The sequence below is a fragment of the Pseudophryne corroboree genome, chromosome 1 (genome assembly GCF_028390025.1).
Source record: "Pseudophryne corroboree isolate aPseCor3 chromosome 1, aPseCor3.hap2, whole genome shotgun sequence".
Taxonomy (NCBI): domain Eukaryota; kingdom Metazoa; phylum Chordata; class Amphibia; order Anura; family Myobatrachidae; genus Pseudophryne; species Pseudophryne corroboree.
In genome coordinates this window covers 297,580,556-297,600,222 of record NC_086444.1, presented here as the reverse complement: position 1 = coordinate 297,600,222, position 19,667 = coordinate 297,580,556, and the positions used below count along the sequence as shown (strand labels likewise).

At 48.9% G+C, this 19,667-nt stretch overlaps 1 protein-coding gene and 1 long non-coding RNA gene across 3 annotated transcripts in view; one reads left to right on the top strand and one right to left on the bottom strand.

The window, feature by feature from the left end:
* CUX2 (cut like homeobox 2) overlaps positions 1-19,667 on the bottom strand; it is an 875,100-nt gene that overhangs the window by 57,125 nt on the left and 798,308 nt on the right. For both annotated transcript variants that reach the window (XM_063964372.1, XM_063964373.1), the window contains exon 10: positions 18,524-18,640. In XM_063964372.1, the coding sequence (XP_063820442.1) occupies positions 18,524-18,640 (117 nt within the window). The remainder of the gene's footprint in view (positions 1-18,523; positions 18,641-19,667) is intronic.
* The window catches only part of LOC135065679 (uncharacterized), a 166,018-nt gene continuing 163,827 nt past the window's right edge, over positions 17,477-19,667 (top strand). The window contains exons 1-3 of the long non-coding RNA XR_010251958.1: positions 17,477-17,611; positions 17,922-18,221; positions 18,502-18,563. This is a non-coding gene — a long non-coding RNA (uncharacterized LOC135065679). The remainder of the gene's footprint in view (positions 17,612-17,921; positions 18,222-18,501; positions 18,564-19,667) is intronic.

Genomic DNA, 19,667 nt, shown 5'->3' with positions numbered 1-19,667 from the left:
AAGGTAAGTTCTTACCATAAAACTCGTTTTCTGCTGCGGGGTACACAATGCTCCACAAGGAAAGACATAGGGGATGTCCTAAAGCAGTTCCTTATGGGAGGGGACGCACTATAGTGGGCACAAGAACCCGGCGTCCAAAGGAAGCATCCTGGGAAGCGGCAGTATCGAAGGCATAGAACCTTATGAACGTGTTCACTGAAGACCACGTAGCCGCCTTGCACAATTGTTCAAGAGTCGCACCACGGCGGGCCGCCCAAGAAGGTCCAACAGACCGAGTAGAATTGGCCGTAATGTGAGCAGGAGCTGATAGACCAGCCCTCACATAAGCATGTGCAATCACCATTCTAATCCATCTGGCCAAAGTTTGCTTGTGAGCAGGCCAGCCCCATTTGTGAAATCCAAACAGCACAAAGAGAGAATCAGATTTCCTAATAGAAGCAGTTCTCTTCAAATAGATACGGAGAGCCCGTACCACATCCAAAGACCGCTCTTTGGGAGACAGATCAGGAGAAACAAGTGCCGGAACCACAATCTCCTGATTAAGGTGGAACGAAGAAACCACCTTAGGTAAATATCCGGGACGCGACCTAAGAACCGCCCGGTCACGGTGAAATATCAGATATGGGGAACTACAAGACAAGGCACCCAAATCCGACACTCTTCTAGCTGAAGCAATAGCCAGCAGAAACACCACCTTAAGGGAAAGCCACTTAAGATCAGCTGAACCAAGAGGTTCAAACGGAGACTCTTGTAACGCCTCCAAAACCACCAACAAGTCCCAAGGAGCCACAGGCGGGACATAAGGAGGTTGGATACGGAACACACCCTGAGTAAAGGTATGCACATCAGGTAAGGTCGCAATCTTTCTCTGAAACCACACCGACAAGGCAGATATTTGAACCTTGAGGGAGGCCAGACGCAGGCCTAAGTCCAGGCCCTGCTGAAGAAAGGCCAACAACTTGGCTGTACTAAACTTGGAAGCGTCATAATCGTTAGATGCGCACCAAACAAAGTAATAATGCCAGACCCTATAGTAAATCCGAGCAGAAGCCGGTTTCCGGGCCCGCAGCATAGTTTGACTGACAGCCTCAGAAAACCCTTTAGCCCTCAAGACGGAAGCTTCAAGAGCCACGCCGTCAAAGACAGCCGGGCTAGGTCCTGGTAGACACAGGGGCCCTGAATGAGGAGGTCTGGGCATTGTGGAAGTAGAATTGGATGCTCTGACGATAGGCCCTGCAAGTCTGAGAACCAGTGCCGTCTGGGCCACGCTGGAGCTATGAGAAGCAGAATTCCTCTTTCTTGCTTGAACTTCCGAATTACCCTGGGCAGGAGTGACACCGGAGGGAACACGTACGGCAGCCGAAACCTCCACGGCACCACCAGCGCATCCATGAATGCTGCTTGAGGATCCCTTGTCCTTGCTCCAAAGACCGGAACCTTGTGATTGTGTCGAGACGCCATCAGATCTACGTCTGGAAGGCCCCACTTTTCCACTAGGAGTTGAAACACTTCTGGATGGAGGCCCCACTCTCCGGCATGTACGTCCTGACGACTGAGAAAGTCCGCTTCCCAATTCAGGACTCCCGGAATGAATATTGCCGATATGGCCGGTGGATGGCGTTCCGCCCAATGTAGAATCCGTGAGACTTCCTTCATTGCCAAACGGCTTCGAGTGCCGCCTTGATGATTTATGTAAGCCACTGTGGTGGCGTTGTCCGACTGTACTTGAACAGGACGGTTCTGAATTAAATGCTGGGCCAGGTTCCACGCATTGAAGACCGCCCGCAATTCCAGAATGTTGATCGAGAGGAGAGATTCCTCCTTGGTCCACCGACCCTGAAGGGAGTGTTGCTCCAACACCGCTCCCCAACCTCTGAGACTGGCATCTGTCGTCAACAGGACCCAGTCAGATATCCAGAAGGGACGGCCCTTGCACAATTGTTGGTCCTGGAGCCACCAGTGCAGCGACAGACGGACCTCCGGAGTCAATGAGATCATGTGAGACCTGATCCGGTGAGGCAGGCCGTCCCACTTGGCTAGATTCAGCCTCTGGAGGGGGCGAGAATGAAAATAAGATTTTACTCACCGGTAAATCTATTTCTCGTAGTCCGTAGTGGATGCTGGGAACTCCGTAAGGACCATGGGGAATAGACGGGCTCCGCAGGAGACTGGGCACTCTAAAAGAAAGATTAGGTACTATCTGGTGTGCACTGGCTCCTCCCTCTATGCCCCTCCTCCAGACCTCAGTTAGGATACTGTGCCCGGAAGAGCTGACACAATAAGGAAGGATTTTGAATCCCGGGTAAGACTCATACCAGCCACACCAATCACACCGTATAACTCGTGATACTATACCCAGTTAACAGTATGAAATATAACTGAGCCTCTCAACAGATGGCTCAACAAAAACCCTTTAGTTAAGCAACAACTATATACAAGTATTGCAGACAATCCGCACTTGGGATGGGCGCCCAGCATCCACTACGGACTACGAGAAATAGATTTACCGGTGAGTAAAATCTTATTTTCTCTGACGTCCTAGTGGATGCTGGAAACTCCGTAAGGACCATGGGGATTATACCAAAGCTCCCAAACGGGCGGGAGAGTGCGGATGACTCTGCAGCACCGAATGAGAGAACTCAAGGTCCTCCTCAGCCAGGGTATCAAAGTTGTAGAATTTAGCAAACGTGTTTGCCCCTGACCAAGTTGCAGCTCGGCAAAGTTGTAAAGTCGAGACCCCTCGGGCAGCCGCCCAAGATGAGCCCACTTTCCTCGTGGAATGGGCTGTTACTGATTTAGGATGCGGCAATCCAGCCGCAGAATGCTCCAGCTGAATTGTGCTACAAATTCAGCGAGCAATAGTCTGCTTAGAAGCAGGAGCACCTATTTTTTTGGGTGCCTACAGGATAAAAGACGAGTCAGTTTTCCTGACTCCAGCCGTCCTGGAAATATAATTTTTAAGGCCCTGACTACGTCCAGTAACTTGGAATCTTCCAAGTCCCTAGTAGCCGCAGGCACTACAATAGGTTGGTTCAAGTGAAAAGCTGATACCACCTTAGGGAGAAACTGGGGACGAGTCCTCAATTCTGCCCTATCCATATGGAAAATCAGATAAGGGCTTTTACATGACAAAGCCGCCAATTCTGACACACGCCTGGCCGAAGCCAAGGCCAATAACATGACCACTTTCCACGTGAGATATTTCAAATCCACAGTTTTAAGTGGCTCAAACCAATGTGATTTTAAGAAACTCAACACCACGTTGAGATCCCAAGGTGCCACAGAAGGCACAAAAAAGGGGCTGAATATGTAGCACTCCCTTTACAAATGTCTGAACTCCAGGCAGTGAAGCCAGTTCTTTCTGGAAGAAAATCGACAGAGCCGAAATCTGGACCTTAATGGAACCCAATTTTAGGCCCATAGTCACTCCTGACTGTAGGAAGAGCAGAAAACGACCCAGCTGAAATTCCTCTGTTGGGGCCTTCCTGGCCTCACACCACGCAACATATTTTCGCCAAATACGGTGATAATGGTTTGCGGTTACTTCTTTCCTGGCTTTTATCAGCGTAGGAATGACTTCCTCCGGAATGCCCTTTTGCTTTAGGATCCGGAATTCAACCGCCATGCCGTCCAACGCAGCCGCGGTAAGTCTTGGAACAGACTGGGCCCCTGCTGTAGCAGATCCTGTCTGAGCGGTAGAGGCCATGGGTCCTCTGATATTATTTCTTGAAGTTCTGGGTACCAAGCTCTTCTTGGCCCATCCGGAACCACGAGTATCGTTCTTACTCCTCGTTTTCTTATTATTCTCAGTACCTGTGGTATGAGAGGCAGAGGAGGGAACACATAAACCGACTGGTACACCCACGGTGTCACTAGAGCGTCCACAGCTATTGCCTGGGGGTCCCCTGACCTGGCGCAATATCTAGTTTTTTGTTTAGGAGGGACGCCATCATGTCCACCTGTGGCCTTTCCCAACGGTTTACCAACAGTTGGAAGACTTCTGGATGAAGTCCCCACTCTGCCGGGTGGAGGTCGTGTCTGCTGAGGAAGTCTGCTTCCCAGTTGTCCACTCCCGGAATGAACACTGCTGACAGTGCTAAGACGTGATTTTCCGCCCATCGGAGAATCCTTGTGGCTTCTGCCATCGCCATCCTGCTTCTTGTGCCGCCCTGTCGGTTTACATGGGCGACTGCCGTGATGTTGTCTGATTGGATCAGTACCGGCTGGTTTTGAAGCAGAGGCCTTGCCAGACTTAGGGCATTGTAAATGGCCCTCAGTTCCAGAATATTTATGTGTAGGGACGACTCCTGACTTGACCAAAGTCCTTGGAAATTTCTTCCCTGTGTGACTGCCCCCCAGCCTCGAAGGCTGGCATCCGTGGTTACCAGGACCCAGTCCTGTATGCCGAATCTGCGGCCTTCTTGAAGATGAGCACTCTGCAGCCACCACAGTAGAGATACCCTGGTCCTTGGAGACAGGGTTATCAGCCGATGCATCTGAAGATGCGATTCCGACCACTTGTCCAAGAGGTCCCACTGAAAGGTTCTTGCATGGAACCTGCCGAATGGAATTTTGCTTCGTAAGAAGCTACCATTTTTCCCAGGACTCGTGTGCAGTGATGCACCGATACCTGTTTTGGTTTCAGGAGGTCTCTGACTAGAGATGACAGCTCCTTGGCTTTCTCCTGCGGGAGAAACACTTTTTTTCTGTTCTGTGTCCAGAACCATCCCCAGGAACAGCAGGCGTGTGGTAGGAACCAGCTGTGTGTATAGAATCCATCCGTGCTGTTGTAGCACTTCCCGAGATAGTGCTACTCCGACCAACAACTGCTCCATGGACCTCGCCTTTATAAGGAGATCGTCCAAGTACGGGATAATTAAAAACTCCCTTTTTTCGAAGGAGTATCATCATTTCTGCCATTACCTTGGTAAAGACCCTCGGTGCCGTGGACAGTCCAAACGGCAGTGTTTGGAATTGGTAATGGCAATCCTGTACCACAAATCTGAGGTACTCCTGGTGAGGATGGTAAATGGGGACATGTAGGTAAGCATCCGTGATGTCCAGGGATACCATGTAATCCCCCTCCTCCAGGCTTGCAATAACCGCCCTGAGCGATTCCATCTTGAACTTGAATTTTTTTATGTATGTGTTCAAGGACTTCAAATTTAAACTGGGTCTCACCGAACCATCCGGTTTCGGTACCACAAACAGTGTGGAATAGTAACCCCGTCCTTGTTGAAGTAGGGGCACCTTGACTATCACCTGCTGGGAATACAGCTTGTGAATATGCCTCTAGCACAGCCTCCCTGCCTGAGGGAGTTGTCGGCAAGGCAGATTTGAGGAAAACGGCGGGGGGGAGACGCCTCGAATTCCAGCCTGTACCCCTGAGATACTACTTGAAGGATCCAGGGATCCACCTGTGAGCGAGCCCACTGATCGCTGAAATTTTTGAGGCGGCCCCCCACCGTACCTGGCTACGCCTGTGGAGCCCCCGCGTCATGCGGTGGACTCAGAGGAAGCGGGGGAAGAATTTTGATTCTGGGAACTGGCTGACTGGTGCAGCTTTTTCCCTCTTCCCTCGTCTCTGCGCAGAAAGGCAACGCCTTTGACCCGCTTGCTTTTCTGAAGCCGAAAGGACTGTACCTGATTATACAGTGCTTTCTTAGGCTGTGAGGAAACCTGAGGTAAAAATTTTTCTTCCCAGCTGTTGCTGTGGATACGAGGTCCCAGAGACCATCCCCAAACAATTCCTCACCCTTATAAGGCTCTATGTGCCTTTTAAAGTCAGCATCACCTGTACAGTGTCGGGTCTCTAATACCCTCCTGACAGAATGGCCATTGCATTAATTCTGGATGCCAGCCGGCAAAATATCCCTCTGTGCATCCCTCATATATAAGACGACGACTTATGTTCGCAAAATAGTATCCCTGTTTGACAGGGTTACAGACCACGCTGCAGCAGCACTATCTGCAGGTCTCAGTCTAGTACCTGAGTGTGTAAATACAGACTTCAGGATAGCCTCCTGCTTTTTATCAGCAGGTACCTTCAAAGTGGCCGTATCCTAAGACGGCAGTGCCACCTTTTTTGACAAACGTGTGAGCGCCTTATCCACCCTAGGGGATATCTCCCAGCGTAACTTATCCTCTGGCGGGAAAAGGTACGCCATCAGTAACTTTTTAGAAATTACCAGTTTCTTATCGGGGGAACCCACGCTTTTTCACACTTCATTCACTCATTTGATGGGGGAACAAAACACTGCCTGCTTTTTCTCCCCAAACATAAAACCCTTTTTTAGTGGTACTTGGGTTAATGTCAGAAATGTGTAACACATTTTTTATTGCCGGGATCATGTAACGGATGTTCCTAGTGGATTGTGTATATGTCTCAACCTCGTCGACACTGGAGTCAGACTCCGTGTCGACATCTGTGTCTGCCATCTGAGGGAGCAGGCGTTTTTGAGCCCCTGATGGCCTTTGAGACGCCTGGGCAGGCGCGGGCTGAGAAGCCGGCTGTCCCATAGCTGTTACGTCATCCAGCCTTTTATGTAAGGAGTTGACACTGTCGGTTAATACCTTTCACCTATCCATCCACTCTGGTGTCGGCCCACAGGGGCGACATCCCATTTATCGGCATCTGCTCCGCCTCCACATAAGCCTCCTCATCAAACATGTCGACACAGCCGTACTGACACACCGCACACACACAGGGAATGCTCTGACTGAGGACAGGACCCCACACAGCCCTTTGGGGAGACAGAGAGAGAGTATGCCAGCACACACCAGAGCGCTATATAATGTAGGGATAAACACTATCACAGAGTGAATTTTCCCCAATAGCTGCTTGTATAAACAATATTGCGCCTAAATTTTGTGCCCCCCCTCTCTTTTTAACCCTTTGAGCCTGAAAACTACAGGGGAGAGCCTGGGGAGCTGTCTTCCAGCTACACTGTGAAGAGAAAATGGCGCCAGTGTGCCGAGGGAGATAGCTCCGTCCCTTTTTCGCGGACTTTTCTCCCGCTTTTTTATGGATTCTGGCAGGGGTAATTATCACATATATAGCCTCTGGGGCTATATATTGTGATTATTTTGCCAGCCAAGGTGTTTTTATTGCTGCTCAGGGCGCCCCCCCCCAGCGCCCTGCACCCTCAGTGACCGGAGTGTGAAGTGTGTATGAGGAGCAATGGCGCACAGCTGCAGTGCTGTGCGCTACCTTGGTGAAGACTGAAGTCTTCTGCCGCCGATTTTCCGGACCATCTTCATGCTTCTGGCTCTGTAAGGGGGACGGCGGCGCGGCTCCGGGAACGAACACCAAGGACGGGTCCTGCGGTCGATCCCTCTGGAGCTAATGGTGTCCAGTAGCCTAAGAAGCCCAAGCTAGCTGCAAGCAGGTAGGTTCGCTTCTTCTCCCCTTAGTCCCTCGTTGCAGTGAGCCTGTTGCCAGCAGGTCTCACTGTAAAATAAAAAACCTAACATATACTTTCTTTCTAGGAGCTCAGGAGAGCCCCTAGTGTGCATCCAGCTCGGCCGGGCACAGAAATCTAACTGGGGTCTGGAGGAGGGGCATAGAGGGAGGAGCCAGTGCACACCAGATAGTACCTAATCTTTCTTTTAGAGTGCCCAGTCTCCTGCGGAGCCCGTCTATTCCCCATGGTGTTTACGGAGTTCCCAGCATCCACTAGGACGTCAGAGAAATTGAGCATACTCCACCATGTCGAATGCTGATACCATGAGGCCCAGCACCTGCATCGCCGAATGTATCGACACTTGCGGACGAGAAAGGAAGCAACGAATCCTGTCCTGAAGCTTCAGGACTTTCTCCTGAGACAAGAACAACCGCTGGTTGTGAGTGTCCAAAAGCGCTCCCAGGTGCACCATGCTCTGAGCAGGGACCAGGGAGGATTTCTTCCAGTTGATGAGCCACCCGTGGGCTTGTAGAAACCGGACAGTCATATCCAGATGACGTAGGAGAATTTCTGGGGAATTTGCCAGGATTAACAAGTCGTCCATATACGGCGGTATCCTGACCCCTTGACGGCGGAGTACCACCGTCATCACCACCATAACTTTGGTGAAGACTTGCGGAGCCGTAGTTAAACCAAAAGGTAACGCCCGAAACTGGTAATGGAGGTTGCCAATCGCAAACCTCAGGTATTGCTGATGTGACACTGCTATAGGAATATGCAGGTAAGCATCCTGTATGTCCAGGGAGATCATGTAGTCCCCAGGTTCCAAGGCCAGAACTATAGAGCGAAGGATTTCCATACGGAACTTGGAAACTTTCACAAACCTGTTCAATGCCTTGAGGTTGAGAATGGGCCGGGAGGACCCATTCGGTTTCGGGACCAGAAACAGCGGAGATTAGTACCCCCGGCCCCTCTGAGCGAGAGGCACCTGTACTACGACTCCTGTATCCAGGAGGGTCTGTACCACCGAATGTAGAGTGTTTGCCTTTGTCTGGTCCAACGGGACGTCTGTCCGGCAAAATCGATGAGGGGGTCGGTTTTGAAGGCTATGGCACAACCTCGAGTAACGACTTCCCGTACCCAGGTATCTGAAGTGGTCTTCAACCATTCCTGGGTATACTCTAGAAGCCGGCCCCCCACCCTGGGATCCCCCAGGGGGAGGCCCACACAGTCATGCGGCAGGCTTATCGGTGTTGGAAGCTGGCTGACGGGCAGCCCAGGCTCTTTTGGGCTTCGGCTTACCAGGTTTGGAAGTACGGGCCTGCTTGTTGTACGCCTGACCTTTTGCTTTACCTGAAGGACGAAAGGGGCGAAAGGAAGTACCATTAGCCTTCGACACAGAAGGAGCGGTACTTGGCAGACAGGCAGTTTTGGCAGTAGCCAAGTCAGCCACTATCTTATTTAAGTCCTCCCCAAACAGAATATCTCCCTTGAAAGGGAGTACCTCCAGGGTTTTCCTAGAGTCCAGATCCACAGACCAGGATCTTAGTCACAATATCCGGAGAGCCAGGACTGATGTAGTAGAGGCCTTGGCTGCTAGGATACTGGCATCAGAAGTCGCCTCTTTAATATAGTGAGAAGCTGTGACAATATATGACAAGCATTGTCTAGCATGGTCAGAAGAGATTTCAGCTTCTAACTCTAAGGCCCATGCTTCAATAGCCTCTGCAGCCCATGTTGTTGCTGCAATAGTGGGCCTTTGTGCATCACCCGTGAGGGTGTAAATCGCTTTCAGACAACCCTCCACACGTTTATCCGTAGCCTCTTTTAGAGACGTGACGGTAGTGACAGGTAGAGCTGAGGAAACCACCATCCTAGCCACATGTGAGTCTACTGGAGGAGGCGTTTCCCAATTTTTAGACAGCTCTGGCGCGAGGGGATAGCGAGCCAGCATCTTCTTTTGAGGCACAAACTTCTTTCCCGGGTTTCCCCAGGGTTCCTGACGCATATCCACTAGGTGGTCAGAGTGAGGTAAAACTTGTTTAACCACCTTCTGACGCTTGAACCTATCTGGTTTCTTAGGAGGGGCGGATGGCTCGGGATCATCCGTAATCTTTAAAAATAAGAATTTACTTACCGATAATTCTATTTCTCTGAGTCCGTAGTGGATGCTGGGGTTCCTGAAAGGACCATGGGGAATAGCGGCTCCGCAGGAGACAGGGCACAAAAAGTAAAGCTTTAGGATCAGGTGGTGTGCACTGGCTCCTCCCCCTATGACCCTCCTCCAAGCCTCAGTTAGGTACTGTGCCCGGACGAGCGTACACAATAAGGAAGGATTTATGAATCCCGGGTAAGACTCATACCAGCCACACCAATCACACTGTACAACCTGTGATCTGAACCCAGTTAACAGTATGATAACAGCGGAGCCTCTGAAAAGATGGCTCACAACAATAATAACCCGATTTTTGTAACTATGTACAAGTAATGCAGATAATCCGCACTTGGGATGGGCGCCCAGCATCCACTACGGACTCCGAGAAATAGAATTATCGGTAAGTAAATTCTTATTTTCTCTATCGTCCTAGTGGATGCTGGGGTTCCTGAAAGGACCATGGGGATTATACCAAAGCTCCCAAACGGGCGGGAGAGTGCGGATGACTCTGCAGCACCGAATGAGAGAACTCCAGGTCCTCCTTAGCCAGGGTATCAAATTTGTAGGATTTTACAAACGTGTTTGCCCCTGACTAAATAGCCGCTCGGCAAAGTTGTAAAGCCGAGACCCCTCGGGCAGCCGCCCAAGATGAGCCCACCTTCCTTGTGGAATGGGCATTTACATATTTTGGCTGTGGCAGGCCTGCCACAGAATGTGCAAGCTGAATTGTATTACACATCCAACTAGCAAAAGTCTGCTTAAAAGCAAGAGCACCCAGTTTGTTGGGTGCATACAGGATAACAGCAAGTCAGTTTTCCTGACTCCAGCCGTCCTGGAACCTATATTTTCAGGGCCCTGACCACATCTAGCAACTTGGAGTCCTCCAAGTCCCTAGTAGGCGCAAGACACCACAATAAGCTGGTTCAGGTGAAACACTGACACCACCTTAGGGAGAGAACTGGGGACGAGTCCGCAGCTCTGCCCTGTCCGTCTGGTCCAGGCCAGGTCCAAGAGCATGTTCACTTTTCATGTGAGATGCTTCAAATCCACAGATTTGACTGGTTTTAAACCAATGTGTTTTGAGGAATCCCAGAACTACGTTGAGATCCCACAGTGCCACTGGAGGCACAAAAGGGGGTTGTATATGCAATACTCCCTTGACAAACTTCTGGACTTCAGGAACTGAAGCCACTTCTTTCTGGAAGAAAAATCGACAGGGCCGAAATTTGAACCTTAATGGACCCCAATTTGAGGCCCATAGACACTCCTGTTTGCAAGAAATGCAGGAATCGACCGAGTTGAAATTTCTTCGTGGGGCCTTCCTGGCCTCACACCACGCAACATATTTTCGCCACATGTGGTGATAATGTTGTGCGGTCACCTCCTTTCTGGCTTTGACCAGGGTAGGAATGACCTCTTCCTGAATGCCTTTTCCCTTAGGATCCGGCGTTCCACCGCCATGCCGTCAAACGCAGCTGCGGTAAGTCTTGGAACAGACATGGTACTTGCTGAAACAAGTCCCTTCTTAGCGGCAGAGGCCATAAGTCCTCTGTGAGCATCTCTTGAAGTTCCGGGTACCAAGTCCTTCTTGGCCAATCCGGAGCCATGAGTATAGTTCTTACTCCTCTACGTCTTATAATTCTCAGTACCTTAGGTATGAAAAGCAGAGGATGGAACACATACACCGACTGGTACACCCACGGTGTTACCAGAACGTCCACAGCTATTGCCTGAGGGTCTCTTAACCTGGCGCAATACCTGTCCCGTTTTTTGTTCAGACGGGACGCCATCATGTCCACCTTTGGTAATTCCCAACGGTTTACAATTATGTGGAAAACTTCCCCATGAAGTTCCCACTCTGCCGGGTGGAGGTCGTGCCTACTGAGGAAGTCTGCTTCCCAGTTTCCATTCCCGGAATGAAACACTGCTGACAGTGCTATCACATGATTTTCCGCCCAGCGAAAAGTCCTTGCAGTTTTTGCCACTGCCCTCCTGCTTCTTGTGTCGCCCTGTCTATTTACGTGGGCGACTGCCGTGATGTTTTATCCCACTGGATCAATACCGGCTGACCTTGAAGCAGAGGTCTTGCTAAGCTTAGAGCATTATAAATTTACCCTTAGCTATATTTATGTGGAGAAAAATCTCCAGACTTGATCACACTCCCTGGAAATTTTTTCCTTGTGTGACTGCTCCCCAGCCTCTCGGGCTGGCCTCCGTGGTCACCAACATCCAAACTGAATGCCGAATCTGCGGCCCTCTAGAAGATGAGCACTCTGTAACCACCACAGGAGAGACACCCTTGTCCTTGGATATAGGGTTATCCGCTGATGCATCTGAAGATGCGATCCGGACCATTTGTCCAGCAGATCCCACTGAAAAGTTCTTGCATGAAATCTGCCGACTGGAATTGCTTCGAAGGAAGTCACCATTTTTTTACCATGGCCCATTGTGCAATGATGCACTGATTTTAGGAGGTTCCTGACTAGCTCGGATAACTCCCTGGCTTTCTCTTCCGGGAGAAACACCTTTTTCTGGACTGTGTCCAGAATCATCCCTAAGCACAGGAGACTTGTTGTCGGGATCAGCTGCGATTTTGGAATCTTTAGAATCCACCCCTGCTGTTGTAACAGTATCCGAGATAGTGCTACTCCGACCTCCAACTGTTCCCTGGACTTTGCCCTTATCAGGAGATCGTCCAAGTAAGGGATAATTAAGACGCCTTTTCTTCGAAGAAGAACCATCATTTCGGCCATTACCTTGGTAAAGACCCAGGGTGCCGTAGACAATCCAAACGGCAGCGTCTGAAACTGATAGTGACAGTTCTGTACCACGAACCTGAGGTACCCTTAGTGATAAGGGCAAATTTGGGACATGGAGGTAAGCATCCCTGATGTCTCGGGACACCAGATAGTCCCCTTCTTCCCGGTTCCTTATCACTGCTCTGAGTGACTCCATCTTGATTTGAACCTTTGTAAGTGTTCAAATTTTTTTAGATTTAGAATAGGTCTCACCTAGCCTTCTGGCTTCAGTACCACAATATAGTGTGGAATAATACCCCTTTTCTTGTTGTAGGAGGGGTAATTTAATTATCACCTGCTGGGAATACAGCTCGTGAATTTTTTTCCCATACTGCCTCCTTGTCGGAGGGAGACCTTGGTAAAGCAGCCTTCAGGAGCCTGCGCAGGGGAAACGTCTCGACATTCCAAACTGTACCCCTGGGATACTACTTGTAGGATCCAGGGGTCCTGTACGGTCTCAGCGTCATGCTGAGAGCTTGTCAGAAGGGTTGGAACGCTTCTGTTCCTGGGAATGGGCTGCCTGCTGCAGTCTTCTTCCCTTTCCTCTATCCCTGGGCAGATATGACTCTTATAGGGACGAAAGGACTGAAGCTGAAAAGACGGTGTCTTTTTCTGCAGAGATGTGACTTAGGGTAAAAACGGTGGATTTTCCAGCAGTTGCCGTGGCCACCAGGTCCGATGGACCGACCCCAAATAACTCCTCTTCCTTTATACGGCAATACACCTTTGTGCCGTTTGGAATCTGCATCACCTGACCACTGTCGTGTCCATAAACATCTTCTGGCAGATATGGACATCGCACTTACTCTTGATGCCAGAGTGCAAATATCCCTCTGTGCATCTCGCATATATAGAAATACATCCTTTAAATGCTCTATAGTCAATAAAATACTGTCCCTGTCAAGGGTATCAATATTTTTAGTCAGGGAATCCGACCAAGCCACCCCAGCTCTGCACATCCAGGCTGAGGCGATCGCTGGTCGCAGTATAACACCAGTATGTGTGTATATACTTTTTATAATATTTTTCCAGCCTCCTGTCAGCTGGCTCCTTGAGGACGGCCCTATCTATAGACGGTACCGCCACTTGTTCTGATAAGCGTGTGAGCGCCTTATCCACCCTAAGGGGTGTTTCCCAACGCGCCCTAACTTCTGGCGGGAAAGGGTATACCGCCCATATTTTCTATCGGGGGGAACCCACGCATCATCACACACTTCATTTAATTTATCTGATTCAGGAAAAACTACGGTAGTTTTTTCACATCCCACATAATACCCTCTTTTGTGGTACTTGTAGTATCAGAAATATGTAACACCTCCTTCATTGCCCTTAACGTGTGGCCCTAATAAGGAATACGTTTGTTTATTCACCGTCGACACTGGATTCAGTGTCCCTGTCTGTGTCTGTGTCGACCGACTAAAGTAAACGGGCGTTTTAAAACCCCTGACGGTGTTTTTGAGACGTCTGGACCGGTACTAATTGTTTGTCGGCCGTCTCATGTCGTCAACCGACCTTGGCGCGTGTTGACATTATCACGTAATTCCCTAAATAAGCCATCCATTCCGGTGTCGACTCCCTAGAGAGTGACATCACCATTACAAGCAATTGCTCCGCCTCCTCACCAACATCGTCCTCATACATGTCGACACACACGTACCGACACACAGCACACACACAGGGAATGCTCTGATAGAGGACAGGACCCACTAGCCCTTTGGAGAGACAGAGGGAGAGTTTGCCAGCACACACCAAAAACGCTATAATTATATAGGGACAACCTTATATAAGTGTTTTCCCTTATAGCATCTTTTTTATATATTTCTAACGCCAAATTAGTGCCCCCCCTCTCTGTTTTAACCCTGTTTCTGTAGTGCAGTGCAGGGGAGAGCCTGGGAGCCTTCCCTCCAGCCTTTCTGTGAGGGAAAATGGCGCTGTGTGCTGAGGAGATAGGCCCCGCCCCTTTTTCGGCGGCCTCGTCTCCCGCTCTTAACGGATTCTGGCAGGGGTTAAATATCTCCATATAGCCCCCGGAGGCTATATGTGAGGTATTTTTAGCCAAAAGAGGTTTTCATTTGCCTCCCAGTGCGCCCCCCTCCCAGCGCCCTGCACCCTCAGTGACTGCCGTGTGAAGTGTGCTGAGAGGAAAATGGCGCACAGCTGCAGTGCTGTGCGCTACCTTAAGAAGACTGAGGAGTCTTCTGCCGCCGATTCTGGACCTCTTCTCGTTTCAGCATCTGCAAGGGGGCCGGCGGCGAGGCTCCGGTGACCATCCAGGCTGTACCTGTGATCGTCCCTCTGGAGCTAATGTCCAGTAGCCAAGAAGCCAATCCATCCTGCACGCAGGTGAGTTCACTTCTTCTCCCCTAAGTCCCTCGTTGCAGTGATCCTGTTGCCAGCAGGACTCACTGTAAAATAAAAAACCTAAGCTAAACTTTTCTAAGCAGCTCTTTAGGAGAGCCACCTAGATTGCACCCTTCTCGGCCGGGCACAAAAATCTAACTGAGGCTTGGAGGAGGGTCATAGGGGGAGGAGCCAGTGCACACCACCTGATCCTAAAGCTTTACTTTTTGTGCCCTGTCTCCTGCGGAGCCGCTATTCCCCATGGTCCTTTCAGGAACCCCAGCATCCACTAGGACGATAGAGAAATTAACGTAATAGCCTCCAAAAGACCAGGAACATCCACATGTGAACTACCCTCCCCATCAGCAGTATCTGTGTCAGAGTCTGTGGGGTCAGTGTAAGCGCCATCTTCATCAGACGAGGTGTCAGTGACAGCAGTGGATTGTGAGGAGATAAGAGCTCGCTTAGAGGACCCCTTGGTCTTAGGCGAGCGAGGGTCAGACTTTTTAGTAGTCAAGGACTGGTTTAGCTTCTTCAATTGAGCAGATAAATTGTCCGCCCAAGGCGGGTTAGCTGCGGGGACCACATACAGTTGCACCGGCATAGGAGGTCCCATAGGGGGCATTAGTTTAGTAACTAGCGTATGTAGAAGCGTGGAGAAAGTAGCCCACGGTGGGTCATTATGCATCCCCGTTGCCACAGTCCCACTGCTGCTATAGTCTCCTCATAGGGGTCTGTGGCTTCAGCAACACCGGCAGTGTGTTCCGCCCCAGAACCGTTACCTTCAGAAGCAGACATGATATAACTTGCAGTATCAGGTAACACAGTACAATTGGCAGCAGCACAATACCTCTTACCCAAACCCCTGCGCAGTGTAGTCAGCACAAGCAGAGATACAGGAGAGATATGGTGACTAAAATCACAGAGAAAAATACGTATTAGAGTATATCTTTGTGAAAATCCTATATAATTATAAAACCTGACGCACCAAGCCCCCTCAGGTTATAGAATATAGGGATAGCAAGTTGAGTGAGAGACACGAAATGGAAACCACTCAGCAAGCTAATGCACACACATATAGTCACATGTAAACAATGCAGAGGTTATTACTAACAATAATACTGCACTGGACCAGCTTATATAGCTATGTAGTCAATAGATATAACACTGCACAGTAAGAACTGGATGTATATCACAGGGTACTTGTACCAGAGAACCCTGACTAATGCCCTCTTTCTTAACTAACACTGTCTAATTGACATGTAGAATACTTAAGTGTCATGTAAAGTCACAGCGCTAACAACCAGGCGGCTTTACACAGGAGGATTTGCCCAAGCAGTCCCAGGAACAGTGTAGCTGAGAGAAATGGCGCCGCAGACACTGACAGGGAGTGAGGGAGAGACAGATATGCAGCTCCAGGGCGGGAACATTTGCTGGAAATGGCGCCCTGGGGCTGGGGGAGGGGCTCCAGGTCTAAGCCTTATCCCCCTGCTGGCAAAACCACCGGGTACTGTGAGCTACTAGTAAAACGGTTTTAAGGGAAAACCTGACCTGCACCCATGCCCTGGTGATCTAGTGGGATCGCCTGTACTGCCACAGTGTCCACCGCCAGCGCGCGTGGCCCGCCTCCCACTGACCGCGCCGGATCGCGATAAAGTACGGGTCCCGCGAGCGGGACCCACTTACCACCTCCCAAAGCGCGGCCACGCGATCCCGGAGAGCCCCCGTCGTGTGTGCCTGACTTTAGAAGAAAACCGGAGCCTCCTGCTGTAGTTACCCGGTAACCAGGGCTCGGGAGTGTACAGCACCGCTGGGGAGAGCTGGAGCTGCAGCAGTGAATGTCACTAGACATGTACACACAGCTGCAGCCCTTGAAGTCTTCACTTTTCTTCTCAAAAAGCTCTTCTTAGGGCTGCCCAGAGCAGCCCCTCTGTTATGTGCCTGCTATCTGCGGCACCAACTACAAAACTGAGCTCCTGTGCAGGGAGGCGGGGTTATAGAGGAGGCGGTGCTATGCATTCTGGGAACAGTCAAAGCTTTTGAGCCTGTTGGTGCCTCGGATCAAGATCCTACTCTACACCCCTATGTCTTTCCTTGTGTTTTTCAGTGTACCCCGCAGCAGAAATACAACAGAAAAGTGAGGTGTGGGTACGCTGTTACCATAACCACTGTCCAGCAATGTGGATAAAGAATAGCTAAGTCTAAAACACACGTCAAGCTCACTAAAGTTTAAATTAATATGGTGCTACAAAGTTTGGCACTGTATGCAATCTCCTTTCAAAGTAATTTTTTCTTGGCTATTACAGGTTTATCAATGCTCTCTTCCCCCAATGGGCTTGCTGACGGAAAATATAATGAACATTGAAAAATATGTTAAAATAAAAAATCTTTACTCATTAAACTCACTAAAATTGTGGGATCTATTCATCTTGGAATGTTCCCAGTGACATCTCTGAATTTCCTCTTCACTAATATGGCAGTGCACAGAAATTAGTTGTATTCTGTGTGCACAATTAGACGCCCATGAACAGCAATGATTGAGCTTGCTTCCACAAATTGTATGGCATTTTTATCATTTACAGTATATGGTATGGTATCGTACTGTCTTTCTTCCTGTAGGGGAGGGAGGGGCGTGAAGGCGGGGTTAGGAACCACTGGGGGGGGGGGGGGGGGGGGGTTAGGCTGTGAGAGGGAGAGGGTTAGGCTTAGGCTGCGGGGGGTTAGGGATAACAGTTAGCTACCTTACTCTCCCAGTGCCCGGGTGCCACAGTCGGTATTTAGACTACCGGCATCCTGGTCGCCAGGATGCCGTATGTAACCCATATAAAGCGGATGTGGTCAGGATCCTGGCAATCAGGATTCAGACAGTCAGAATACCAGACAGCTGCATCCCACCAGTCAGAATCTCGACGAAGGTAAGAACTGGGGTTTGGGTTAGGCACTGGGAGAGGGTTTATGTTAGGCAGCAGGGCTGGGAGAGTTGAGGTTTAGGCTGCGTGGGTGGGGAGGTTAGGGTTGGACTGAGGAAGGGGTGGGTTAGGGTACAAATACTTGCTACGATCCATCGGGATTCTTACCGTCTGGATCCCGCTGCAGTGATTTTGTATCCAACCCATATAAAGCACATAAAATGTTGTGACTTTTATTACATTTAATATCTATACAGATGTGTTCCGCTATAGCTTTGCTTCTACAAAACAGAGGCGTGTCCCCTCCATTTTGTAGGTGTGCTTGGCCAGGGTCTGCGCCTTCCGTTGCAGATTTCCTGGCCCCAGCAGAGTGAAAACACCAGCCATCCTGTGTCACCTGAGGGTTATTCAGATGACCGATGTTTACGGAGAGTAATACAATTCTGTGTCCCCAAACGCAGCAGCGGATCACAGAAGCATGCAGCAGGCGTCCATTTACACAATGATCCCTCCTGCAGCATTAGCATATGTACACACACCAGCCACATTCAAAGACGCAGCTGCTGTCTGTACTGTGTCCATCTCTGAATTAGGTCTGAAAATGGGATATATACAGGTATGGCTCTTTTGAATAATGTGCATATTGTTTTTATAGTGTATTAGATGTAGCAAGCTCCACTGCCTATTTTGCTTTGACTGTGATATAATAAAAAGCATTAAAATATGCGGATATGTGCAATAGAATATGATGGTGCTATATAAGTAAATGTTAATAAATAAATATTAGTCTAGGTATAATAAAGTTAAAAAGTGGAGTTTCATTTTATTTGCTAATTATGTTTTTATTAACAAAAAATTGAAACGTGCATGGCCCACCACTGGAATGTGTTCTGCAGAGATCCCAGGACACAGACTTACGGTAGACGTTAGACCAGCAGATCCTTGTGGAGAACAACAGGTCAGTCTAATGGAATTATTTACAGATGATAATTGCTCCCTGAGACTCTCAACTTCCCTCTGAGCAGATTCTGCTCTCTGTAAAAGAGTGAAAATACATAGCAAGCATCAACCCAAGTTAAATATTTGCGGATTATAACAACTTTGAAAGGATAAATCATAAGTAAACATCCTTGTGTGATGCAGTTGTGCTTATTAAAATCTGGTTACTGATTCCTTTCCAAAGATGAACCTATGCTAGAGCCTTTTACAATATAGGCCAACCAGGCACACTGCTAGAGCAGCAGCGTAGAAACTACTTTAAGTTCATTTTTTTTTTATTTTTTTTTTAAACCAGCAACTATTTTTCCGCAGTAAACATAACAAAGCAAAATGTGTTCAGATACAGCAGCATATGAAATGCACAATTACTGTTTATGGAACAATAAGTCCTAATCAGAGGGTAGCATCAGTGCTAACTACAACCCAGTCTACAAACATAGGGCAGACCAGTGTAACTACACATGACACGGCTTACTGGACTGGTTCCCACATGCCTCCAGCACTGTGCTATCACACAGCTTACAAAAGCCTGTAGTATGTCTTCATATACTTACTCTTACCGACATACTGTACCACCTCTCACCAGTCAGAGAACTCTTTAGAACTATATTTCAATATCAGTAAATTGTATTATAAATCTCTTTTATGAATGCAGGTTGAGCCTCCCGTATTCAAAAATCCGATATATGAAGCGCGACTGAGATTGTGATACAATTGCTTTCTGTTGGTTAAATGTACATACATTTTGTTTCATGCATAATATTAAAAATATTGCATAAAATTACCTTCAGGCTGTGTATAAGGTGTACTGTACTGTATATGAAACATAGATGCATTTAGTGTTTAGACTCCCATCCCCCAGATATCTCATTATAATATGCAAATATTCCAAAAAAACAAAATCTTAAAACAAAAATACTTTGTGGATATGGGAGACTCAACCTGTATGCTTAATTTATTTTTTTGGACAATGGCCCTCATTCCGAGTTGTTCGCTCGCAAGCTGCTTTTAGCAGATTTACTCACGCTAAGCCGCCGCCTACTGGGAGTGAATCTTAGCTTCT